Here is a 25,787-nt window from a genome sequence, read left to right as displayed (position 1 = left end):
CCACAGGATGTTATGTCAAGAACAGACAGTGCATCAGTGGAACAATGCTAGTTTAGTTACCCAAACATCCACTTTTCTGTGTGAAAAATAATATAGTTACTTGTACAAAACAAGCAAAGTTCAATCCTGCTGACTGATAATATAGTAAAGAGATTTTAAACTTACATAAAGTTCAGTGCAATGATGAGTCATCTACAGTACCCACTACCCAATTGGCTAATTAAAGAAATTGGAATCTGATTATGAAGAATCACCACCAGCCAAAGTACTCAAAGGAACTTCCTGGATGGGAAAAATCCTTTTAAAATTTTGCTTTGTCATGGTGGTAAGTGCCTTTGCAGATAAACTAATAAAATCCAGTGGTATATAAATCTGTGTACAACTACCTTGATTTCTGTTTTATTGTTTAGTTTAAATAAAGGGGCAACCAATATTGTCTTAAACTGTTCCTAATCTAAATAAATCTTAAATTGGTATTTAAAGTTAGACTATGAAATGGAAAGACAGAATACCTGCTCTCAGTTCTGTCATCAACACTGGCAGCTTCCCTTCTCCTTCATCACTGGCAGAGAAGAGTTCACAACATAACCCCTGATCTTCAGGGAAGAATGTGTACGACATCAGGACATATATTTATACTGTTCGACTGCCCTGCAATGTTATGTTAACGATCAATATGTCAGTTACTCTCCAGGATGACAATTTTCACATTGATACTGTAGTGATACTTTCCTACTTTCTTAACAATGAAGCATCCCATTTGACTTATTCTATGATCCAACTATACTGAGAACTACGCTACTTCATTTCTTAGAGAGACCAGTTCCACTGAACCAATGGAGCCAGTTCTAGTCATCCCTCCAACCAAAGGTCATGTTAAGCCACACTGTCTCATTCTAGGCAAGTTAGACTGATGCAAATTGATTATTTTTCCTAGTTTTTAAAATTAACTGAAGTCTCTCGAAAAACAGCTAAACGCAATTCTGCTCTGTATCTCTTTGCTTTATTTCAATGCTCTTTTAAGAGATGACACTGCCATTCAAGGTCGGTACCACTCTACAGAACAATGAAGAGCACTCACTGAAATTGCCATTCCTGTGAATTTCACATAAAACACATCAGGAAAATTAAAGATACAGTACTCCACACTGACTACTGGCATGAAAATTAAAAAGGGTTTTAAGAGGTCACTCTAAGTCATTACTGTAAAGTTCTAACAGCCATTACAGTGTTTCTTGATTTCTGTTTAAATAACTGCCTCCTTGACATAGTTACTGGAATTTAATTGTCAAAGCAAGGTAAAAACTGAAATACTGTGGTTGACTGCTATTCTCAAAGACCACCACTGTATCTTTACATATATATCCTGGATTAAATAACAAAGGCTTTACCTATACTTGTTAAATTATTGCACAGATTATTACACTGATAAATACATTATGAACCCATGGAATGTTACATAGTTTGGACTGAAAAAAAATAAAAGCAGCAGCATTATACTTGAAATCTCAACCATGAGAGAGAGTTGTCCAAACACTTCTTGAAATGTAATAGTTATTAACAGGCTTCAAGACAAAAATGAAATATTTTAAAATAACCCCCAACTCCTAGAATTAGGCTCTGTTCCTGGCTTGGGAACACTCACCAAGACCTTCTGTCCTTTGCAAGTGGCACTTAATTTGAATGTCTTGAAGTTTCTCTGATTTCAGATTATTGGCAGGAATCCAGCTGCTCGGTATCTTCTAAAGTTGAAGCCATACAAAGGAATAAAATAAAGTTTGAAACACTATGAAATTTGAAACAAATGTTACAATGTCCAATTGTCATTGCAAAATACCAGGTGTCATCTCACCTACAGCCCTCTCTCCCAACAATCTGACCTGCTTGTATGACCTTTAAAAGTGTCCATGAAAGATGCAGGATTGAATGGAAAGTGGAACCCTATTCATCGTCCACACAAGTGAAGTATAGGGACATTAGAGCCACCAGACGCTGACTCAAATCCACCACCAAGCCATATCTTTAGGGAGGCAGCCTCAGCTCTGCCAAGCTATAATCAGTACCTATCAACAGTGCTCACAATTGAGCCAAAAAAAAGAAAGGACAGGAGATGTTTTAAAGAAGTCCAGTTCATAATGAAAATTGACTCCCAAATATTCCCTCCACACATCCAACTTGATTGTATGCCTTCTACCAAACTGCTTTCCAAAGCAGAAAATTCCTAGTCACCTCCTCTTTGAAAGAGTAAAATCAAAACAGAGCCTTTGCAACAGAAAATGCCCTCATTCCATCATCTCCTCTGGAAGACATGGTAGATTATTCAGATTCAAACAAGTAAAAAAATTTTGATTCATCTGTTAAACTGAGACCAGTCAGCATGTTAGCTTTGTCACTGTAGCTTTGATTTCTGCCAGCTCTTTATATTGTCTTTTAGTATTTTCCACTAACACCTTTCTGTTCTAGAAGTTGTAGCCTAGCTTTTTATTCTACAGCATTATGTAGAAAAGGCAACTTCTCTGTCACTATCTACTCAACTGGAAGGAAAAAAAAAAAAAAAAAAAGAAAATCAATATTCCAAAGCTTTGCCTTCGTAGGACTCTGGTTGTTTAATTCTGAACAAAATTTCAAAACAAAACAAAACAAAACGACACTTGACAAATAAACAAATGGCTTATGCCATTTGTAGCTGCAACTGATACCAGTTTTCTCCTAGGCAAAACACACAACCGAGGAGAACATATTCATACACATCACAGTACTGTTGATTGAATGGACTGAAATAAAGCTCATCCTTCTACAAGCTATTGCAGGAGGTTTATGAAAGAGAAACTGTAACAAATTTGTACGCAGGAAGCTGAATCAGCTTCACCTCACCTGACAGACATGAGCAGTCAGACAATGCAACCGGCTAGATGCATCACGCTGTCACCACTACTGCAACACTCCACAAAGATTAACTGTCAGTCAAGGACTTGGCAGTGCCAGTTCACATAAATTACACACAGCATGGCCTTCAAAGTACATGCATTACAGTTTCATACTGGGCAGCAGACAAACTACAAGAATAAGGCAACAGAAGTGTATGCATAGAAATACAAAGTTACATGTGTGACATGCAATTAAGCTATGACAAAAGTATCTCTGGAACAGAAGAAAACATAGAACAAAATTCTTCTTTTATGGTCAGGCTGTAAACCTCTTTTCCAAGAGTAGCACAGGTTGCCTTGAAAACTTAGATCTCTCCTGCCTTTGTCTCTTCCGTAGGTTCATCGTGTCAGCAAGGATGCTTTGCGCATCTGGCATGGCTCAGCCTAGACTGGTGCTTGGGTCACGAGCAGTACTGGCTCCAGCAGCTGCACTAGATTCAGAGATCTTTTTATAAGGAGAAGGAGAAAAAAAAAACAAAACAAAAAAAAAACCCACAAAACTACCTTTTGCTGTAGAGGGCTAGAGAAGCCTAGAAAATTTTTTTGACCATCTGAAAGATCATATGAATAGAAATATAGCAGTGGATCTGCAAGATTAGAATTCAGGTATATAAATAGAGATGTTCTTACTTAGACTACAACTCTTTAAAAACTGCTACTTTAAAAACTACTTATTTCATAATTTACCTCCCCCTTCCCCTTCTTTTTCTTTTTTGGCTGCTAAATACAATTACATGGCCTCTTGACTTTCGACTGTTACTATAAACTTGAAAACCTCTGTGAAGAGACAAAGAAATGAAGCATTATTTGAGATAACTGACAACTGGAGCTGATCATTTGCTTGAACAGTTAAACAAAAGGTTTTCTGGACAGGTTCTAAGATCTACAGTGTCCACAGTAGAGAACTCCATACTGGTACCAAAGTAGACTACATAAAGACACCATGATTTAGTTTTCAAATATAGCTGAAAATAATCAGCTCATAACCCACTCCCCAAAACAGAATTAGTAAGCATACATAAGACATCTTTGCTGATAAAGGAGGAAGTCCAAATATTTCTACAAAAGTTATGGTGTATGTCATGCAAACCAGTTTGTGGGGTCAAAATTGTAACATGACTGAATCTCATTTCATTCCTTAATGCTGACAAGAAGTTTCTAAAAGTTTCCAAAAGCATGTTCCTTTTAATAAGATCCAGGAAGAAAATCTGGAGAAAGACATAACAGAAACAGAGATATAATGGACAAATTAATGATTAATTTAGAAAACATCTGCTTAATTTAAATTTGACTATTAAATCCAGACATTTACTTATCTGGAAATGGGCTTGCTGTCAGCCTTGCTCCTCGATGTTCTCACATTTTCCACCTATTTCATCTAACTGTATTTTTCTAATAAGTTCGTTTCATTGCCAAGTTGCCAAATAAATATCCAAAAGGCCATAAGCAGCAGCAAAGATGCATTTTTTTTTTTTATCAGAATAGATAAAATAGAAGAGTAGAAGGAAGAAAATTTGACAGAGAAAAGAGACTCTACCAATATTCAAATCAGGGGAGAAGTACAGAAAAGGAAGGAGAATATCACAGCTTTGCATTATATGTGTAGGAAAGCTGCACTGTGTAAACTTTTAACCAAACGAGTAAGAAGGACAAGCAGAGCCATTCTAAATATCCCTTGATAGCTCACACTGTCAAAACAATAAGTGTATACAAGTAACTGTCTAGCTCTAGATTCTTTATTAATTCTAGGGGAGAAAAGTTTTAAAAGTCTTCACACCTCAAAGTTTAAAAACACATATCCAATAAAAACCATCTTAAAGACCGTTTTGAACTGCCAGACTTAATGTGGTCCCAGCAATCTATAAGGCATTTGATCTAAAACGATGCAACTGCAACTTGCCTATTTAATGGCTATCTTTTTAAGATACACATTCCCCTTTGTTTGTATTAAACAATTCAGGTCATCTCAAATTATATGGAGATTGGATGAAGACCTATAAAACTACACATGCAAGGTTGTGCCATGAAAATGTGCTTGCACTTTTTTTTTTTTCCTGTAAACACCCCTGTTAGGAAAGTTACTGTACTCAGCTTCAATAGTGCAAGGAGATTATATTTATCATTATCCTTAAAAATGGGAGTCATCTTTATGTAATAACAAGATCCAGACACTAATTTTTTTCCTAAACTTGGAAAGAAGAAAGGAGAATGAATGGGAAGGCAGCACAAAAATAACAGATCAGTAAAGTCAACCAAGATAATCCAATTGTGTGTGAACCTGTCTCCCCTCAATCAGCCAGCATAGCCACCCTTCCCTAGCTGTGCAAAACAGGGTTAACAGAGTTCTACCAGTTTTGGTTATCCCACCCATCATCAGCTGAAGAAGCCTTTTTTGTTGCCTTAGGAGGTTTTTTGGTCTTGCTCTCCCCTCCTGCATTTTCCCAGTTAGTCTCCCAGTTTTCCCAGCTGTCGCTGTTACTGTTCTTGTTGTTGGAGACTGTTCCCGAACCCCATACATCCCAGCTATCGGAGCTCTTCTTCTCTGTGGAATTGTCCACATACGTCCAACTCTCACTGCTTGGAGATTTATGAGCTTTTGGTGGGTCCGAGTTGCCAAAGGTCTCCCAGAAGCTTTGATCTACAGCATTGTTCTGGTAGCCCTCCCCTCCACTGTTCTGGTAGCTGTCTCCTTCAGCTGGTCTTTTATAGAGAAAAAGAAAAAAAAAAGGGGGGAGGGGAAATCAGTTATGACATAAATGTCTATAAACAGAGAAAGTGATAATGCTGTTGTCCTTTGCTCAAACAGAAACTGAGGATAAAGGCAGAAAGACTAGAGGTATTGCTCAGAATGGCATATATTCTAAAACACAGACTTTGGACACATTCTAAAATATGAAGGAAGGGGCTTTTGGCATGAATTTAAAACCTAGGTGCAGTGCACTACTTGCTCTCGGTTTAACAACTGGCATAAACAAACTGTAATACCTAGCTAAGCTTTGTGTGCCCCTGTACTACATACAGAAGCACTGCTAGCAAAGTTTTCCTAATAGACAGAATCATTTCTTCATATTTAAAAATTATCTGCTACAACTATATTAAACGGAACATACAGGAGATGAAACTACGTGTTTAAAGGGACACAGAAGCCAATAACAAAAAAATATATATACCTTTCAGAATTATCATCTGGTTTGCCAGAAAAGAAAGTGGTGACGTCCCGCCATCCCTTACTTCCAACTCCCTGAACCTAGAGAAAAAGGACATACCATTCATATATACAGAACCAACATCTGCTCTAACAGTCTAAATAGCAAAAAACCACACCACATTCCTCCACTTGTTCAAATGAAGATAACATATTTCATCAAAATATTTCACTCATCAGGTATTAGTATTTTTGATGAGGAGTTACAAGGTTGATGTAATGAAAATACATTTGACAGCATCATGCTGCTGGAAGATGTGAAAAGTAGGTCAAATTCATTTTTTTCACCTACTGTTGTCAGTAAGAGCTTTGAATTCTGCCCTAAGCTTTCTTGACAAAAAGTGCTGGAACTACTCCTTACATAAATTGCACGCTGCAAAAATATTAGCAATTCATAATGGTAGTATTTCCCAGCTACTATGCACTACTATAAAAGTGGGACAGTTTGCAGAAACAGAATCCAGTACATCTAAATTTTTAGAACTTGTTTCAATTTGATTTACCCACTTCAGTGCATAAGTAGCAGGCGCTCAGAAACCAAGTAAGCTCCAATTCCACAGACTAGAGTATCCTTTCACTACTTTGAAAGCGAACTTGCACTGTCATGCGTTTCCTAACAAGTTTTATATGGATGCACAGTAAAAGTTAGAGGCCTCAGTCACTGATCAGTGTACAGGAGAAACTACTCAGTGATGGTTTTGTAAGCCAAAAGAAATTAAAGTGCACTAATACGAGAAACTCAAATTAGGAAGTTTGTCTAGATCTTTTAAATTATTAGAGCATAGTAATTTTCAAGAACTTAGGGACTATGTTAAGCAAGTTTCAAATTAATGATAGTATTGGTGTTTTGATGTTACCAAGTAGTATTTACACTTCTATTGTTTTACCAAACTACTTCCACCCATTTTCACTAGTTTTATTTCAGTGGTCATGTAACAGGTCAAAAGCTAAGTTCGAGAATAAATATGACTGCTAGAGGAATCCTTTTGGGGGTATGTTAGATTGGTGTTGCATTAGAAACACGAATTCTGAAGCGACATCAACAGAAGTCACTATTTTAAGTCACAGATACTAAGGATGGGTCCCAGAATTCAGACTTCAAGTTGTCAGGCTTTAAGCAAAAAAAAAAAATATTGTAAGAACTTACTTTATTCAAATATTTGCAACATTTAAGACATTAAGTGGGTACATGATATGGCTTCCCCTGCCAACTTTCACTGTGCTAGAAGGACAGATTCTCCCATGTAATACCACAGAAGTTACTCAAAACAGGCATTACGACTCTGCAGCACTCTAGACTTCGCAGCTGTAGAGAGCACTTACCACATTACCAAGCAACGATAGCAAAAGAAGAACAAAGAAAAAAAGGTGCAATACATTAGTAAGTTTAACAGTACAGATGTAATGCAAGCTGTCTCCATATTCTCTGGCAGGTATTTCTCTTTCGCGTTTGGGACGCCGACTCTTACAACTTTACAGCACGCCTTCAGTGTAGCCATTGTGAAATTGTATCATACCTGTATAGAGTTTTTCAATACCACAGCACAAGTACTGTACATTGAAAGCTACTTTGTCAAAACATAACTACGTTCAACACAAGTAGAGACAAAAGCTGGTTTGGGGTTTTCTTTCACTAAAAACACTTGATAAGAATATGGAGACTGGCTTGGCATTTGCCTCCTCAAAGGCAAGCAGGCCACTTCATACCTTGCTAGCCAACTGTGATACCCCCACGGTGACTTCCTCAAATATTTTTCCCTCTTTCACCTACATGAATCAAAGTATTAGTAATTCATCATAAAAAGAAGGATTGTAATAGCTTAAAATAAGCTTAGTTATGGTAAGAGCTAAAGATATTGTGGCAGCTTAAAACAATCTTATTTATGATAACAGCTAAGAATAAAAAGTGAAAAACCCAAAGTGAATCCAAATATATTTAATTTATTTAATTCAAAGTAACAAGGTTACCAAAATAAAATCCATATAGTCCATGGATCTCTAATGGAGTGAACCTCAGTACTCTGATGTTCACGGGAATTTTCTACTGAAATACACAGAGTCTGCGGAAGGCATCATTACATTAACACTAAGCATTAAAACTAAAGACATCAGCTCTTAAAAAAAATGGCTTTTATAAAGAATATGTTTTACTACATTAAAAAAATGTTTTGGGGAGGTTAAAAAAAGCAAAATTGAAAACTTACCAGATCTTACTATCTTTTATACATGCTTACATAGATATTAAAAAGGCCTTGAAATTTGGTGTCCTTCACCAACTAATAAATTACAGCCATTGCAAAGCAAGTGACATTATAGTCACATGTGCCAGGCCATCACTGAATACATAATTCTACATAAATGTTACATTCTGAAGTAACAGTACAACATCCTAAGAGAAATACTCTTTAAGTAGAGTACATTTTGTAGGACTATTTAATGAGAAATGTAAGTCAGCTCAAGAAAATGCACCCTAAAAATAATATATCTAAAGAGTCTAAAATAAGCCATGGATAATTCTAGGGAATAGGAAACCAATTAGACTTTTCCACTGTGATTTGAGATGCTATGGAAAGAAAGCTGAATTAACAAAGGTAATGCAAAGGAAATTATTTTCTGATGTACTTAAACCATACTTTTCAAATTGAAAATTAATCAATATCCCAAAGTGATGGCATTGCTTCTCTCATGAAAAGAATTAGTCTGCTTTATTAAAAATAATGTATTGGAAAAGATATGTAGGTAATTAGATTACCACATTCTCAGAAAGGCATCATCAAAATCTTGGAGTTGATCCAAAATTCTGGAAGCACAGAACAAATCCATGCCAAATGAGTAAGATGTAACAGTATGTACACATGTGTGCGCATGTGTTTAAATATATGAAACAAGAAGGTAACATTTGACACTATGGAGAATCTTTTTCTAAAATAGGTAGAATCAACTGTGATTAGTCACTTGGGAGGATCAGCTGTTTTACTTTTTTTTTTTTTTAATATGCCAACCATCAAGAAGTATTTATCCAAATTAATATAATGTGCACTTTCCACAGAGCACTGTTGAAAGTGCTATTAGCTACATGTTTGAGGTCATTAACAATTGTAAAAAGACCACCAAAAAAAAAAACATCTAAAAAATACTTCAAACTATTTCAGTTTCCTAGAAATAACACAGCAATTAGAATGACTAATCAGAATGTTGCTTTAGAGGATACTTTGCTTATGACTGCATGAAAACCTTGATATTAATGAACTACCATAAGATTTTAAAAGAATTCTAAAGGTTACAAGAACATATTATTTGTATTAGTAAATTGTCACTATTCATCTTAAACATATACTAGTGCTTCAACTTCTACTACCCCTCATGTAGCAGCAGATAATCTAATGGGGCTCAGAGAGGCTAAGCTGAACTAGGAGTACTGGCAGGCAGATGGGGGAAACACTTTTTTTTTTAGCAATGTCTTTGAGTATTACGTTCAAAATTTGTTTATGACTGACTTCTCTACCCATTTCAGATGCATCTTCATCCTGTCCACTTTTCCATTACTGAAAGGACCATATCTATGAAAGAATATCTAACAGAGAAAGAGTGTAAAAGGAAAGACTTGTGAACACAGGGAAGATTATTCAGGGAAAATAAGCCCAATTAACATTTCTTTGCTACCATATTAGCAGTGAATTATTTGATGTTTCCCCTCTGCTACTATGCTACTATATGAAAATAGAAGGGTGCATTGACAAGCCAGTTATGGGAGGAAACAATCACTCCCCAAGGAATCATAATCATGTTCTTTAATAATTTACTAGTTCCAAAGTTACCTTTTCCTGTGCAGGTTTGAGAACATTTTCATTTAATGTCTGACCTAACTCTGATGCCTATTTAAAAGTAAAACAAAAACAAAAGTCAGTTATTTTTTTTCTTATTTTTTTTAAAAGCCAACATTCTCTGCAGATGAGATATTGCTAAGATTCTCTTAGCAGTATCTCCAAAAACATATAAAGCCTTAAGCTTTGATTCAAACAAGCAGAATGAGCTGAAAGCATGTACAGTACAGTGCGGCAGAAAACATTAAAGGAAAATAAATCTAAAATCAGATGTGCATGGCCACAGGTTGTGGGAAATGTCCAGAGCCCAAGCAAAGTCTGACCTTCCACTGCAAGCAGAAGCAATGTTTCAATCAACAATAATCTGGAACACTGGCCCCTTGCTAATACTTGCAGCTTAATATTTGAGAAAACCAACCTCCTCTACCCTTACTTTTTCTAATTAATGGAAATACTCATAGAACGAGGTGTTTTCATTCCCAGTTTTTCACCAGTTCTTTTGTCTTGTAAGGCTGCTGATGTCATCTATTAATAACATTCTAGCCCTGTTTCTAGGCAATACACAAGAGTCAGTTGTGACAGAAGATTTTTGTAATTTTTTCAGGTTTGCAGGGAGAAAAAACAATGAAATTCAGATATTCCTAACAATCCAAAAAAAAAAAAAAAAGGATGCATAAGGGCATTGTACTTGAGAGGCAAACTTACAAAAATGCAAGTCCACAGTCTACATCACAAAATGATTTGTGTAAAAGAATCATATTGACAAGGACAGTGGGGTTTGAAAATGCTTCATGTGAAATCATCTTTCCCTACTACTGTAATAAGCCTCTAACAGTTGCCCTTCTTCAGAACTGGCAAGCGTATTCTACTGATTAATTTCTTAATCAGCCCACTGATTAGTCCGAAAGGGCTACCTAGTGCTTGCAAGACAAACACTATTCCCATTCACTAGCACAAGGGAGTAATGAAGTTCAGCTTCCCACAGGTTTGCGTCTTACAATCGACTACCCCTGGTTAGGGTGTGAGCCTCCACTGAAGTTCCTCATTGGGATGGTGCACATGTGTACATTTTTCCCCTCCAGATTCCCAGTTGTCTATTAAGCTTTTCCCTAAGCCACAGCCCTACTGGAATCTCCCCTCTACCCAACCACCCATTATCTCCAATGCTTCTACTCCTTAACAATTTGAAAGTTATTTGAGGAGACAAAGGCTAAAAGTAATCCCATTCCCACCTTATAAGAAACATGAAACATCACTTAAGGTTTTTTCCCATAGAAAGTCAGACTAAGTGTTAAGAAAAACAGGAAAGGGGATTGAATAGGATTTTCCAAAGATAGAAAATATCTCAATACAGTCTATTAAACTTGATAAATTAACTGCTTACATTATATAATAAAAAGTCTAATATGTTAAGTCTAATACTTGAGGTTTGCTAAGTGAAGTCATTGCTAGGATCAGCAAGAATTGTGATATAACCTCATTTAGTCAACCATATTGTTTATAAATATGAAAAAGGGAGATCTGGATAAAACTGTGTTCCCTTCTGAATTATTTCATATTTATTATTGTTGAAGGCCGAACAGCATATTACCCATGACTACAGACTCTACATAGTGAAGCATTTCTTACAGAGTCTGCCTGCAAACAAGACCTCAGTGTAATTCTTGGTACATAGCACTCCTGAATCAGACATGCGAAAAGGAGATCCAGAAACCATCAGTACTTAAGAAAAGCATGTGCAGAAGTACGGAGTGTTTTCTGACAGTGCAGAGCTTGGATATCTCTATCTAATTTAACTTATTTTAGTAAGTTTGAAGAAACATTATTGTACGAAACACACAACATTATTCTAAACAGATTTGACTTAATGCAAAAAAGAAAAGACAGCTCAAGAGCAAATGCACATATTTAGCACGAACAGTGACAAGGAGTCCATGCACGAAAAAATATGTGAGGGCGTTACCGGCTCTGGCTGCTGCTTGTAGCCCCAAAACTTTACCCAGACAGCAAAAGAGAAAGAGCAAGGAAGGTAGAAGCAGCTTTTAGCAAAAAACTGGAAGCATTTTTTTTCCAAGCAAGTTAAGGAGCATGAACCTTCTTGAATTTTAACATCTACTGACAAGAAATACAGTGAATACATTTGGTTGCTGGACATCAAATACACTTTTAATCAATATATTACATCAAAGAGATGTTAAACCTGTATTACAGAACAACAAATCAGGTGTTTCAGGAATAAAATTTAACAGTAACAGGACTTAAGATTCTAGATCAGCATGTTGCTGAGGTTCTTGTCAGTAGTTGTGGTAAGCTTTTACACTTAATACTGTATTTACATATGCACACAAATGCTGATTACTAAAGGAAGTACAGTTTTTCTAAAAGCTAAACTGTGGACAAAGTGAAAAAAAGACTTGCAGAACACTAAATTTTTCTTATGTAAGCCAAGCAGCAAATGTTCTAAAGCTTCTAAGCATCAAGTCTGTGTGCTTTCACAACACATTCTTGTTAATCTTGTTAATCAAACTGAAACAAGTTTGGCTTGCTATGTGGAATACTGATATCCTATGGCATACACCTTTTTGAACACCAACTCCTACAGCTTTGCCTATGTTTTGAGCAATACTATCCTATGCATATAAGGAAGCACTCCTGGCTAATTCTATACACAGAAGACAACCCAGTTCAAAGTAAAATTCCCTATACCATATATTAATACATATATATAAGTCCTCTCTCACTCAGAACATTGGTATGTGAAGAATCCTGTTGATAGATTACTACATTTAAATTTAAAAATTTTCAATGCAAGCAGATCTCACTAATGCCAGAGCTCAGTATTATTCAGGTCTGACTGTTTCTCTTTCAAGCTTAGTTTGAAAGAATACATTTTTGGAATTATCACTTCAAATACACAGAGGCAAATTAATTTAATATTAAGCAAATTACATTTATAATGTACTATTAAAATTTAGCAATGGAATGATGGCTTGCATTCCACAAGATAACCTAGAGAAGAAAGCTACTTCAGATGGACCACATTAAAGCTTCAAAAAAAATAAAATCACTAGCATATTTTATGGTCACAAACATGAATTAAAGCATTTAATTCTACTGCCTATCAAATACTCCCCTACAATTACGTAAACTACCACTATTTGCTTTCCGCTTATTATGCCCATTGCAGTTGATTGCAATCCCCATGGAAATAAAATCTAAATTCTTTCAGATGACATCCTAAAACATCATCATGCATCATGAGGGATAAACACACTGATCTCTTGATGATCAAATCTAAATCAACTGGTGCAACCAAATGCATAACATTTAAAGATAATTACTATCAATAAAGCACAGCTAAATCTATAATCACCTTTTGACTTGCTTGAGATCCAAATCTGGTAGCCTGTGAAAAGAAGCAAATATATTAAAATTTAAATTAATCAAAGGCTTTATTCCTAGTAAACATACACATTCAGAAATGCTGCACGACCCTCTTTAAGATTAATGCATCTTTGCTAGAATTTCACATTGAATGGGCAATATTCGTTAATTCCTTTGGTATTTCAGATCGTCCTGGGAAGCATCAATCTCAACTTACAACACAGGTAAGAAAGACTCCTCAATCCAGATCAGATCTAAATGAACCTACACAGATGAGTATCAAAATGTCCCATATAATGTATACTTAAGTATTTTTCTCAAGAGATAACTGTTATGTTCAAAAAAGATTGGAAGACTAAGTAGAACAAAAAAAAAATGTATCTTTCATACAGTTATTTATTTCCACTATCATCATAAAATATGAAAAATTTTTACTTCCTCTGGTTTCAGTCTGTAGTTACATGACTGTTACATGACAGTGTGTGCAAATTTCAGAACACACTGAGTAGGAAGACCATGCCCTAGTTTTTTGCACAATGTCCCTCCTAGCACAATCTCTGCCTAACAAACTTTCTGACTAACCAGAAGAAAAGTCACAGTTCAAGAGATGTCAAAGAAGAAAAAGCCATCAACAATTTGCCAGCTGATATTAAATTCTTGCTGAAAAATGCAGGTTAGCTTTACTTAGAGCATACAAATTTCAGTTTCAGAAATAATTCTTCTATTTATAAAGTCAGTATAGAAATGCCAGTTGAGTTCTTCCCTGATGCTTACAAGCAACAGACAAATTTACAGAAATGCCTATCCAGAAACACGAAGTAAGGCACAGGTAAGGAAACATAGGTAAGGCAGAGATACACGCTCACTGTGCCCATGTTTTATACGCCATAGGCAAAAACATACAAAAAAAGTTTAGTTTGCCTTGGTGATACTTTTAAACATACACCTCTATTAGATTTCAGATCACATTAAAAGTCTCCTCTAGTCTGCAAGAATTACACCAAAATATATTTTGTTTACTTACACCTTCTTTAGCAGCTGAGGCAATCTTGCTAGCTCCAGTTGTAAAACTGCTCCATCCCTTTAAAAGAAAGGAAGAATGCAGTACTCTGCACTGACTATTTACAATCATTATTCATAATGTTCATGAATGCATGTCAAATTAAGTAAAAATGCTCTGTAATACTTGTCCTGTAGTCATGAAAACTACCCGCTGGTGAGTAAAATTAGTCTCTTGCTGAACTGCAATATTGTAACAAATCTCCATTACTTGCCTGCACATACACCAAGCAACAAAACATTCCACACATTTATCTATTCTATCTAGACAGAAAAATGTTTTCCCTTCATCTTAAAAACAAACAAAAAAAGCCCCACCACCCAGCAAAACATACATTTTGGCTGTCCCTTTAAAGTCTCTTCATTATTAGTCCCTCCTCAGCCTGTTCTATGCTGAAACACTGAGTGATAATTATGTCATCAGTGTGTAAATGGCAGAGTGGTATTTCTTGTAGTTCTTACGTTAAGTGCAGTCTGAAAGGACACAAGACAAACAATTGAAATTATCTATTTTTTACAGAAAAGCTTGGATGGACTAGTCAGTGTGACTTCTGTAGAAAATGCTCCTTATGATATGTAGTAGCAGAATACTGACATGTATATGTAAATATAGCATATGGGGCAAAGATGATCACACATTGTAGAAGGAAATTCATCCTAGTGAGGAAAACTATGTGTGCAAGTAAATTTCACCATGTCTTTAAATTACACTGTAGTATGTATTTGTGGTCACAAGAGAGCATTTTAATCATAAGTTTCAATGAGATCATATATTCAAACAATGGTTGACAGTAACTTAGACAAGTGTCATCTTGCCTTTACCGTCTTAGCAGTACATTATGGTTGCGGTTTCTAATCTTAATTTTCTGGCCCACAATCAATGGAAAACCTAGAAAAGGTTCAGCAGCACCATACAGGCTAAGCATCTTCCTTGTAGGACCATTTGGAATAGAATTCAATGACTCAGGAATTTTTTTTTTTCCTATTACGTTCTAGTGAATTATGTAAAACCATAAAATGGAGTCTGGTGTGGATATTCAGTTGTATTCTACTACACCACAGGAGTCAGGACTTCTGGGTGAAATATTTAAAAGTTGTGTGTCAGTAACAAAAACAAACAAACAAAAAAAACAAACGCAAGCAGTATTTCTGATGTGTCTCCCTGCTGTGTTGGAATACAGTATTGCAAAGGGTTCCATGGGTAAATGAGTCCTTTCCTTGATATCACAAGCATTTTTAAACCCTTTAATTTTACCAGGTACATTTGGAAAACAGATTTTTGTTCACCACCAATTCGTCCCAAAAGTCTGTTCCAAAGCCTACTCTAATTTAAAGATAAGTATGACCCATAGTATCCAAATCATATGCTGAGTCTCCAGAAGACTATAGTAGAAATCCTTGCTGTATATTCAAAGTGACTCTGAATACCAAACGTTGTTTTGCACGGCTACTTCGCAGCATACCACAGCAGCAAGATGCACCTGACTAGCTCTGTGTTCTCACTTTCCTTCAATAAAGTACTTTTCAGTACCTCTACTTCAAACATTGACAACTGTTCAACCATATGCCAATATCTCTTCATGTCTGGCCACAAGTACTTACAACTTTTTCATCATTGCTCAGTACTGCTGCCACCCATATAAGCACATATTTCAGCTATTTTCTACTGAACCCACCTAATATGATTAATCACTGCATTATCAACCCAACTATTTTCATCACATGACTATTTTTTTTATTCAAGTCCCATTAGGTATTAGATCTTAATTCATTGCTATATATCAGTTCATAGATATGAAGAAATGAAGATACCAGACATACTGCTTAAATTTCTTTCAAACTTCTCCCTTAAGTCTTCCAGTATCTTTCTCACTCCTTGAGAATACCACTATTACTCTATATTCACTTTGTACCTATCTGCAGTCTATAGTTTGTATTCTCAAGTCATATTCCAAGAAAATAGCACAAAATAGAAGAAAACAGCACTTCAGGTCGCAGAAAGCTCAGAGCGTTTCCTTACCGAGTACAGTGACGACATAGCATTATTCAGGAAGTCATCTTCCTTTTTTGGAGGGGTTACTGTGTTCCCAAACCCCACATAGCGATTCTCTTGGCCACTACCATAAGAAAATGAATAGCATCTGTATTTGTATGCATTCATTAAAACTAAAAATGCAAAGCATGAAACAACAATTGTTTAACAGCCTTTAAAATACACTTGGGAAAAAAAGCCTCGTAGTGCTGATATCTGCATAGACACTGAATTCCTGAAGTACTTAGCATCCAAAAATATAAACCCACCAATTTTATGAAAATATAACACTATCAAGGGTTCACTAGTGAATCCTTACAAAGGAAAGTGTAAACTAACATTGTCTAAATCATTCTCTAGTGGTTTAACAGATCACTCATATCAGAAATCTGAAGTAGGTCTCAAAGAAGTGATGTATGAAAACATGAGTAGGAAATGGACAGAGAAGAAATCAGTGTTAGTGTTATAAATACTCCAGTTTAACCCAATACACTCTATACACTAAAAACTTGTTAGTTCAGAGCTCACCACAGTAACATTTTGATTTACAATAACTTTTTTCAAATACTATTCAAATATTTCCTTTTTACACAAATGCAATAAAAGGCATCTTCCATCATCTTCTCCCTTAACACATTACCAATTTTTTTTTCCAACAGTAAACAAGACATAACTGTTTACCTAGGCTGAGTGAATCAGGATCACGCTCACGTAGCTGTAGCATAACATCCTGGTCTATGCTATGCTTGGGGATGAGGCACACAAAATGTTAATGTAATAAATATTACGTTACCCTTGATAGGAGTTAACATCATCATTTAACCAGTCTTCAAAAGCTTTGTCAGATGAGGCAGTTGCATTCTGAGATTGTCCAGCAGAACTACTGAAATGAAAGATTTAAAATAAACTATGTAAAGCAAAAACTAAGTGAGCACTGCAGCTTGTCAAATATCATCAGAAAGAGGTGCAAAATTGATTATTTCTTTGGTCTATCAAATAGGGAACTCTAATGTAACCACTAAAAGCCACTAGGGTATTGAATGAATAAAGCAACAGCAGACCCAGTGTTACTCAGACTACAGTTAGCCGACTGAACTTGCTGGATGATGGCCAGGCACAGAGCACTTGTTTGTCTGATTTACAATTGTTTTTTTCAGTTAGCTCAATTCTTAATTGCAGAAGAAAATAAATAAGCATGCAAAAGCAGAAAAACAAGACTGCTGCATTCTAATTTTGATGCCCTATTAGCAACTAAATCCATACAGAAAAGACTGCTACTTCCAGTTTGTGACTGATTACCAAGCAACAGCACTGTAGTTAAGGTAAGTCTGTGACACACTAAAATGACTGACAAGACTAAACTCAGTTGCATTACAAGGCAAAAGCAAAAAGATGATCGAGTTTGCTTTCTGCTCTTGCTCACTTGTCTCTATCACAATTTTTAAGATTCAGGAAAGGCCAAGAAAGAGGGACTGATTACAGAAATTAAAACCCTGCTACCTCAGATTCCTTATCTTCAGCAAATAAAATGCTTGTTAAAGCAACATTATCAACAAAATGAAAATAGAAGACATTCCAACATCAGTGTTTGATCCTGCTATTGTTATGTCAATATTAGGTAGTAAGAATACATACCGATGAGCTGAAGAGAGAGACATTTTAGGCTGTGGTGGAGTCCAGTTCTTTGCAGGAGAAGTTTCAAGGGACCACTCCTTGCCTTCAGCTACAGTAGCTACCTAACAGTGGTACGAAAAAGATCAGAATGTCAGGGGTCCAGATTTTCACACATATTATAAACTGTTCCTGTAAAACAAGTTGATTTTTCAGTTCACTGCCAGTTATGCAGTTAACTCATTTTCACACACACACACAAAATAAAAAAAATGTTGAATCTGAGACTAATATCTTCTCTTCCCCAGGCTAAAGAGGCCCAGCTCTCACAGCCGCTCCTCAGAGGGCGGATGCTCCAGCCCTCCGATCATCTTTATAGCCCTGTGCTGGACTCTCTCCAGTAGCTCCATGTCTCTCTTGTACTGGGGAGCCCAGAACTGGACACAGTACTCGATATGAGGCCTCACCAGGGCTGAGGAGAGGGGCAGGATCACCTCCCTCAACTTGCTGGCAACACTCTTCCTAATGCACCCCAGGACACCATTGGCCTTCCTGGCCACAAGGGCACATTGCTGGCTCATGGTCAACTTGTCATCTACCAGCACTCCCAGCTGCTTCTCTGCAGAGCTGCTCTCCAGCAGGTCAGCCCCCAGCTTGTACTGGTGCCTGGGGTTATTTTTCTCTAGATGCAGGACTCTGCACTTGCTCTTGTTGAACCTCTGAGGTTCCTCTCTGCCCAACTCTCCAGCCTGTCCAGGTCTCTCTGAATGGCAGCACAGCCCTCAAGTGTATCAGGCACAGAAAAAAAAGAGTTGAAAAGAGAAGCTCTAAGACTCACCCCTTCCAATTACTGCACAAGTTCAAAAAGGTTGGGTGGGGGGTTTGGCCTTTTTTTTTTTTTTTTTTTTTTGTGTGTGTGTGTGTTGGGGCGGGGGGAGGGAGGTTAGTGCTTATGAAGTACTTCGGAGATTTTCAAATAGAAAGGAATGAGGACATTCATGGCTATACAACTAGATTTACCTGATCTCTAAAAAGAGCTGCAGCTCTGCTGTTGTATTTCTCTTGCATCGACCAGCAGGGATCATAGTCATCTTGAGACTCCAAGAACTCTCGAAATTTGCTGTTACCTCCAGCCTTCATTTTCTCCAGCTCGATATCCTTCCATTTATCCATAGTTACAGAGCGTACAAAGCTGAAAATCAGTTAAAAAAGATTCACAGCTTGTTATGCTATATCCTTCTACAACAGCAGGAACTGATATTATTGCAACTTATCTCAAAGACTGAGGGTATGGAAATGTTAGAATCACTCTCAAAGTATAGAAAGAAAGAGTCTCATAACACAAAGGTCAAATCCTCACTGAAACAGTCTAAAATCATGCCTATATAGGTAATTAAAGATGGCCACCAGAAGGCAACTGACAGAAAAAAACAGCTTTCTTCTACAAGCTTAGAAAATGATTTAACCCATTATACAAAAGAAAGCTTTTCCCAACCTGTTTTATTCTGTAATTTTTTTCATGTTCTCTATTTCGCACAGTTACACTTAGGGAATCTGTAAGGATACCTTGTGTCCCTCCTCACTCCATGCCTCTGCTATCAGGTACCTGACAGCTCACCTGTCTTAAGGAGCTACACTGCAGTATCTACCATGACCTCATCCCAAGGCATTTACGATCGCAGTTAATATCTCAGCTCTGTTTCAAGCTATAAATTTTTGCTACTGCTCATTAAAGTACATTAAAAAAAAGTGCCTTATTGTTAATGTTTCAATATATGATCGCACACACAAAAAAGAAATCCTCCTCAGCAAGGCTCTGTAAAAACTTGTATCTTGACTGATTTCTATCTTTTTGTCCCTAAATCATTACCATTCATCACATCTTCCTTTCTCTCACATAACACATGGAATAGCTCCACTAAACTCATTTCTCACGCAATTTCAACTCACTAAGGAACTTCAAAATACCCCTTAAAAAGCAAAGCACATACTTCTGAATGGCCTCCTTGCTTTGATGATCTCCCTCCTGGACTTTCTTTCCCTTTCTCATTTGAGTAACTGTCCCATGTTCTGCCCCTATTATAGACCGTGGAGTCTCTGGAACACATAACAGTTCTTATTCCATAATTTCCTGGCTCAGTTGAGTATGTTTCTTGGAAAAAATAAGAGCTATCATTTATATTACAAAAAAAAAATCTCTAGAAGTGAATAAAACTGTTTTATACACATATGACAAAAATATATTGTAATCGTACTGTAACTTTTTTGCTCAAATCTTAAATTGCTCTAGTACTACTGGTTTCTATCAATAAAATTATACACTTAAAAAAAAAGTATATTAACGAAGGAGGACTAAACTAGTGCAGTGCTTTACAGATTCTGTAGTACAACTCTGACTATGAAGGAAGAGATCTCATTTCCTGAACTAAGAACAATATAGCTACACCAAAGCAGCACGTGCCCAATTTAATCACAAAGAGTACCCAGAGAGTTAAATACACTTTGGAAAGAAGCACAAAGCAAAATTGCCTATGAAATGCTGAAATTGAGACATTCTATACCTCTCCAGAACAATAGATTTTGTTCATAGCCACAATATACCCCCAGGTAACCCAATGCAGTGTTTGCCAGAAAGGCTGACCTGAGATGAACTCCCAAGCCTCGATGTTTTCCCGAGCATTCAAGACAGATCCAAATTCCATAGGTCACACTCACCCACTGGGGGTTAAATGCACCACATTCAAAACAGACCTGTGAGAGAAAAACAATTATCTCTAACATTCAAGCATTGCTTATCTATGTGAAGCCTTTAAAATACAACTCAAAAAGTCAAATCTTCAAGATGCTGCATGCGGAAAATAAATTCAGAATAGAGGATTCTCAGTATTTGAAAAAGTCCTTCCCTGAAAATCCAAGCTTCCTTTAAATATTTATAGTTCATGGAAAGAAATATTTGTTAACCTGCCTGACTCAGACTGCAAAACTATTTTACTGAATCAGGCACCAAAAAACAGTAAGGAAATAAAGACAAGTGAACTCAAATTAGTCAGCAAAGAAGTCATCTTGATTTTATTTTCAGATTGTTTTGAAGGAGGAAAAAATAGCCAAATATAACCAAACAGACTTCCTGAAGATACAACATCAAATTTTTGAATGTGTATTCAGCTGTACTACAGTTTGGTAGTAAAATGAAAAGATGATAGCAAATCAAAACGGAGTTTTTCTTAAAAATCGTTACTGCTCATAGATCACAAAATCTTACATTCTTATGATTGGAATCACACTTTAGTATTACATATTGTGGGTGTAACCCACAAAAATAATTTCAAACGGGGTTGCAAATAATTTTTGGAGGTGCCCACAGATATCAATGCATCAATAAAAATTAAAATGAGCTTGTCTGTGGACTATTACATTTAAGGTGAAGTACAAAGAAACTTCTTTAAATAAACCATTTTATACTAAGTTATGCCCAAGACATCACTTGTTCGACAAACTGTTAGGGCTTACAGCATTACTAAAATCTCTGAAGACCTGTGGCAAATATGCAACCACGCACTGTAATACAAATACGAATAAAAGTTACTGAAACTACCACAAATTCGAGATTCCAAATTTGTACGTTACCATTAGTTAGCCATACCAGTGCTATAAGCAGATTAGCTCTAGCGGACAGTAACGTACGTCTGCAGCAGGCAAAAAAATATACATATATATATAATGCTACAAAACTAATTTAAACAAGATCATAAATTTCTCACATTGTTCTCATCTTGTGCTCTGACTTCCTTAAGAACTTTCCTAGTCCTTGGACTTGCCATGGTTCTACAAAAAGGAAGAAAAATAAAAGCACAAAACTAAAACATTTTGTAAGATTTGATATTGATAATATATATTCAGTACTAAATAAGGATGATCTCTACAAAAAAACGTTTACAATTTAAACAACTGAGTCACAATTAACTGCAGGAAAAACTCTTACCACAACCTTATTTTTCCATTTGATTTGTACATTTTGACAGGTAGTCATCCTACCTCACACACTGGCAAGGTATAATTAAAAAGCAGAGAGGCTAAACATGGAGATTCTTTTACACTAAGGTATCAGAACAGACACTCACTGATACTGCTTCCCAACCCATCTGCTATCTTTGCTGAAATAGCTTTATAATTCTTTGTAATTCCATGGGTCATACGTATACAACTGAATAGACCTAACCAAGGAATAGTAGCTACTCTTAGAGTGCGGAATAGACTGCTAGAAGTGCACTTTATTAGAAGATACAAAAAAAAAAATTGTTTTTCCGTAACTCTTGAGTTTCCTTGTTAGTTAAATTCCATGAAAATAGCACACTTATTGGGATCTATTACACAAAATAGAATTCAAATTCTGATAAAGTTGGTCTGGTTGGCAGACCAGATCATCTTCTCATCAACTTTTAATTTTATATAGCTTACTCATATCCATGCGAGGAAGAAGACAGCACTACGAATAAAGTGTGTTTCTAAACAGAAACCATAACAAACACACTTGCACAAATCAAAGTCCAGCCTTTGATTCTACTTTGTGTCACTAGTAGGGTAAGAAAATCTCCCTCCTAACTTAGGATAGAAATTAGGAAAGTAGACAACTTAATCAGCTGGTAGACAATTAAATATATTTCCGGCCTTCTGCTTTGCCATTTTTGTTAGACTCTCTTTGTTAATTCCCCTTTCACAAGGTTGTATTTTGATAACAACTTATAACTCTTGAGTATACCACAGGTCCCTCTTTGGCTAGCCATTTGTTCTCCTTATTACTCTTGTTTTTTAAAGCACTATTATCATTTTTCCTCCATTTCCTCAAGTTGGTAAAACTGGTTTTCATTTAGAATAATGAATAAGAGATTGATTACACTGTGAAGTCCTCGCAGGCTCAATGGCAAACACTTATTACTAGAGCTGAACAGGAAAGCTTTTTTCCCATTCTAATTCAGCAAGAGCCAAAAATTTTCAGTATTTTGTTGAGCAGAAAAACCCATCCAACAACACCAATACCCAGACTATTTTAGAGTTTATAAGAATGTGAATTTGGAATCTTTGACTCAAAGCTGACAGAACAGGCAATTGCCTTTGAATTCTCCTTAACTGCCACAGTGGCCACAGCCACTGTTTGCTCAGAACTATGTATTCTTCCTTACCAAGGAAGTTTATACACTACTTTAGCAATCTTACCATGACAAGACAGCTGAAAAACTTCCAATAATAGATTTCATTTTAACAAACTGGCTTTTCTGGATGAAAAGCTGCCATCAAATGACTTTTAGCTGACTATAATCTGAACATACGCCCTATTCCAGAAGGGCTAACTTCCCTAACTAAACCACCAAGTGTTTCTGATGAAAACGCAGAGCTCCAGCCACACTGCTTCATCCAAGAAAAGGAGCAGGAAACCCAGGTCACCAGCTTCCCACCTTTCTCTCTGCTCCTCTTCCACCCCCTCTGTGACAAATCATTTGGAAATGAAGGGGGGTGAGCTATAAAAGGCCTTTGATCCTCTGATGTAGCAGCAAATTCATATAGCCAACCTGTAATGAGTTCTGCAGGTCAATATACAAAGATCAGCTGTGCAAAATGATCTGCACGATTTCACGCACCTGAAGTACCCCTAGGGGGGTCTCACCAACACAAAAAGGCTTCTGAGGCCCTGTTATTCGAAGAAAAGTTTTGAACAAAATGCTGCCATCCCTCTGCACGGAGCAAGCGCGATCCACATCAAAATACATTTCATATTTTTAAAAGAAGGTCATGCTCAACCCCCTCTTAAAGTCTGATGCTTTTCTATACTAAGAAGCAGAACCAACTTACCAGGAACTTCCCTAAGGATGAGAGACTAGCAATTTTCTTCCAGAAAACCCGTGAAACTAAGATGCTCGGCTCTCAGGTGGGTCCTGGAGAAGGACTTCAAAACATGGCCGGACTCAGGGGCAACACCTCAGCTTCTCCTTTCTAGGGGAGGAAAAGAAAAGAGGGAGAGAGAGAAAATGAGAAAATAGAAGGGGGAAAGGCGCTGTAAGCACAAGCGAGGGCAGACCACGTCCCCGCTGGCTGTCCCCACCCCCATGCCACCTGGGCACACGCTCCCCCCGCACATCCCGCCTGCTTTTAAGGGATTTTCCTTTATAAAAGCAGAAGCCGGGAGAGGGGTCTGGTCGGGCCGAGGTAGAGCTGCCCGCGCCCCGCGAGGAGGGGTGAGGGCCGCCGCCTCCCCGCCCCCGAGGCTGGGCAGAGGGGAGGCAGCGCCGGAGCTGAGGGGGGATCCGCGCCCCAGCAGGTGCGAGGGAGCCCGCCGGGCACAGCCCGGTAACGCACCGGCCGCGCTGGCGGTGCCGCGGCTCCCGGACCCGCCCGGCCCCTCAGCGCGCAGCCGCTGCCCCCGCCGCGGCCGGCGACGTTGCAGGGCCGCGAGGCATTGTGGGCGCCGCCGTTAACCCGCTGGCGCCCGGCGGGAGGGCTGAGGGGGCCGCGCCGAGGTGCGGCGGGAGGCTGAGGGACGTGGCGGGGCGGCGGCGGGAGGCGAGGCAGGCCGCGGCCACGCTGACCGGCTCCGCTGTGTTTCAGCCCCGTAGGGAGATGCGGCCCTGTCCCGGCAGAGCCAGGAGCAGGGGGGACGCGGGCGCACGGTGACAGAGTGAGAGGAAAATCCTCCCCCTCGGGTCAGAGCTGGAGAGAGGCAGGTCGGTACGCGCAGCGCGGCCCCTGCGAGCGCCGGGGCCCGCGGAGCCGTGGCCCTGGGCCGAAAGAAGCCGGGCTCAGGGCCGGGGAAAGGCCCCACGACCGGGGGGTTCCTCCTGCGTGTCCTCTCGGGGGGCGTGGCACGGAAATAGGGGCGAAAAAGCAAAAACTTGCTTCTTAGAAAGCAATTAGGAGGAAATTGTTTTATATGGAAGTCGTATCCATGTGTTTTAAACAAAAGGTTTTCAGACGTGCTGTTGAAAGCATAATTAAACTGCTGCTGGTTCAAGTTTTTTATTTCAAAAACCTGCTTTTGGTAAGTGAAATCTGTAAGAATGTGGAATTATCAAACACTGAGAGAGGAAAAATGAGTGTTGCAAACCAAGCAAAACTGAACCTCAGCTGTGAACTTCTATCAACTATTCTCACTTACTCAGTAACTGACCCTCGATATTTTAGCTCTGGACTTCTCTGAGCAGATGTTGCTTATAAAACTGAATTATATCAAATTATGGGGCTGAGCACTGTAAGTCTCTTTCACACGTTTAGTCCGCAAGTAGTTTCTGTGAACTGTCAGGCTAGGCACCTGAGACTGCTTAAATGATGTTAGGTTGTGAGATCGGGCTCTTGGAGGGATTGGTCTACAGGGAGCAGTATGAAACTATAGACCTCATTTCATTTGATATCAGAGGATGATTTCCATTAATTGCTATCCAACAATACTCTCTAAAGGTGGAGGTATATTAGATGATATGAAAAGAGCCTGTGGAACTGCTTTGTGATGGTTGGAGCCAAATGTCAGGAGAGCACATTTATACTGTCTGTAATTTCTTTTTAATCATCATCTGTAGATGCTTCAGAGCAATCCTTTAACATTTACACATGAATCCCACAGAGACAATATGCTGTTCCTGTTCAGTGCAACTCCTATTCTGGCTTTCGTACTTAATAAGTAGGCTATTATCTTACTATCAGTGCATGGGAGATTAACAGAAGCAATTCTCATTATCATTAATGGTAGCTACATACAT

The 25,787-nt window shown here is 37.8% G+C and overlaps 1 protein-coding gene across 4 annotated transcripts; it reads right to left on the bottom strand.

The window, feature by feature from the left end:
• Positions 1-981: 981 nt before the first annotated feature.
• On the bottom strand, positions 982-24,469 carry ARFGAP1 (ARF GTPase activating protein 1). 4 transcript variants are annotated; one of them, XM_085314177.1, is made up of 14 exons: positions 24,394-24,469; positions 23,890-24,030; positions 21,804-21,867; positions 20,684-20,793; positions 19,063-19,234; positions 18,067-18,167; positions 17,225-17,314; positions 16,420-16,516; positions 14,365-14,421; positions 13,330-13,362; positions 9,951-10,007; positions 7,840-7,899; positions 6,098-6,174; positions 982-5,627 (listed from the first exon to the last, which is right to left on the bottom strand). In XM_085314177.1, exons 3-14 carry the CDS (start codon positions 21,861-21,863, stop codon positions 5,273-5,275), a joined length of 1,269 nt encoding a protein of 422 aa, XP_085170303.1. In that variant the 5' UTR covers positions 21,864-21,867; positions 23,890-24,030; positions 24,394-24,469; the 3' UTR covers positions 982-5,272. The 4 variants fall into 4 exon arrangements, with proteins under 4 accessions (XP_085170303.1, XP_085170304.1, XP_085170306.1 ...); XM_085314178.1 differs by lacking the exon at positions 9,951-10,007; XM_085314180.1 differs by lacking the exons at positions 7,840-7,899; positions 9,951-10,007.
• Positions 24,470-25,787: the final 1,318 nt, after the last annotated feature.

This window comes from Rhea americana, unplaced genomic scaffold (assembly GCF_003343005.1).
Source record: "Rhea americana isolate MKP2758 unplaced genomic scaffold, rheAme1 scaffold_4, whole genome shotgun sequence".
In the NCBI taxonomy this organism is placed as follows: domain Eukaryota; kingdom Metazoa; phylum Chordata; class Aves; order Rheiformes; family Rheidae; genus Rhea; species Rhea americana.
Note: the sequence above shows the minus strand (reverse complement) of the source record. Positions and strands in the feature narration are given on the sequence as shown.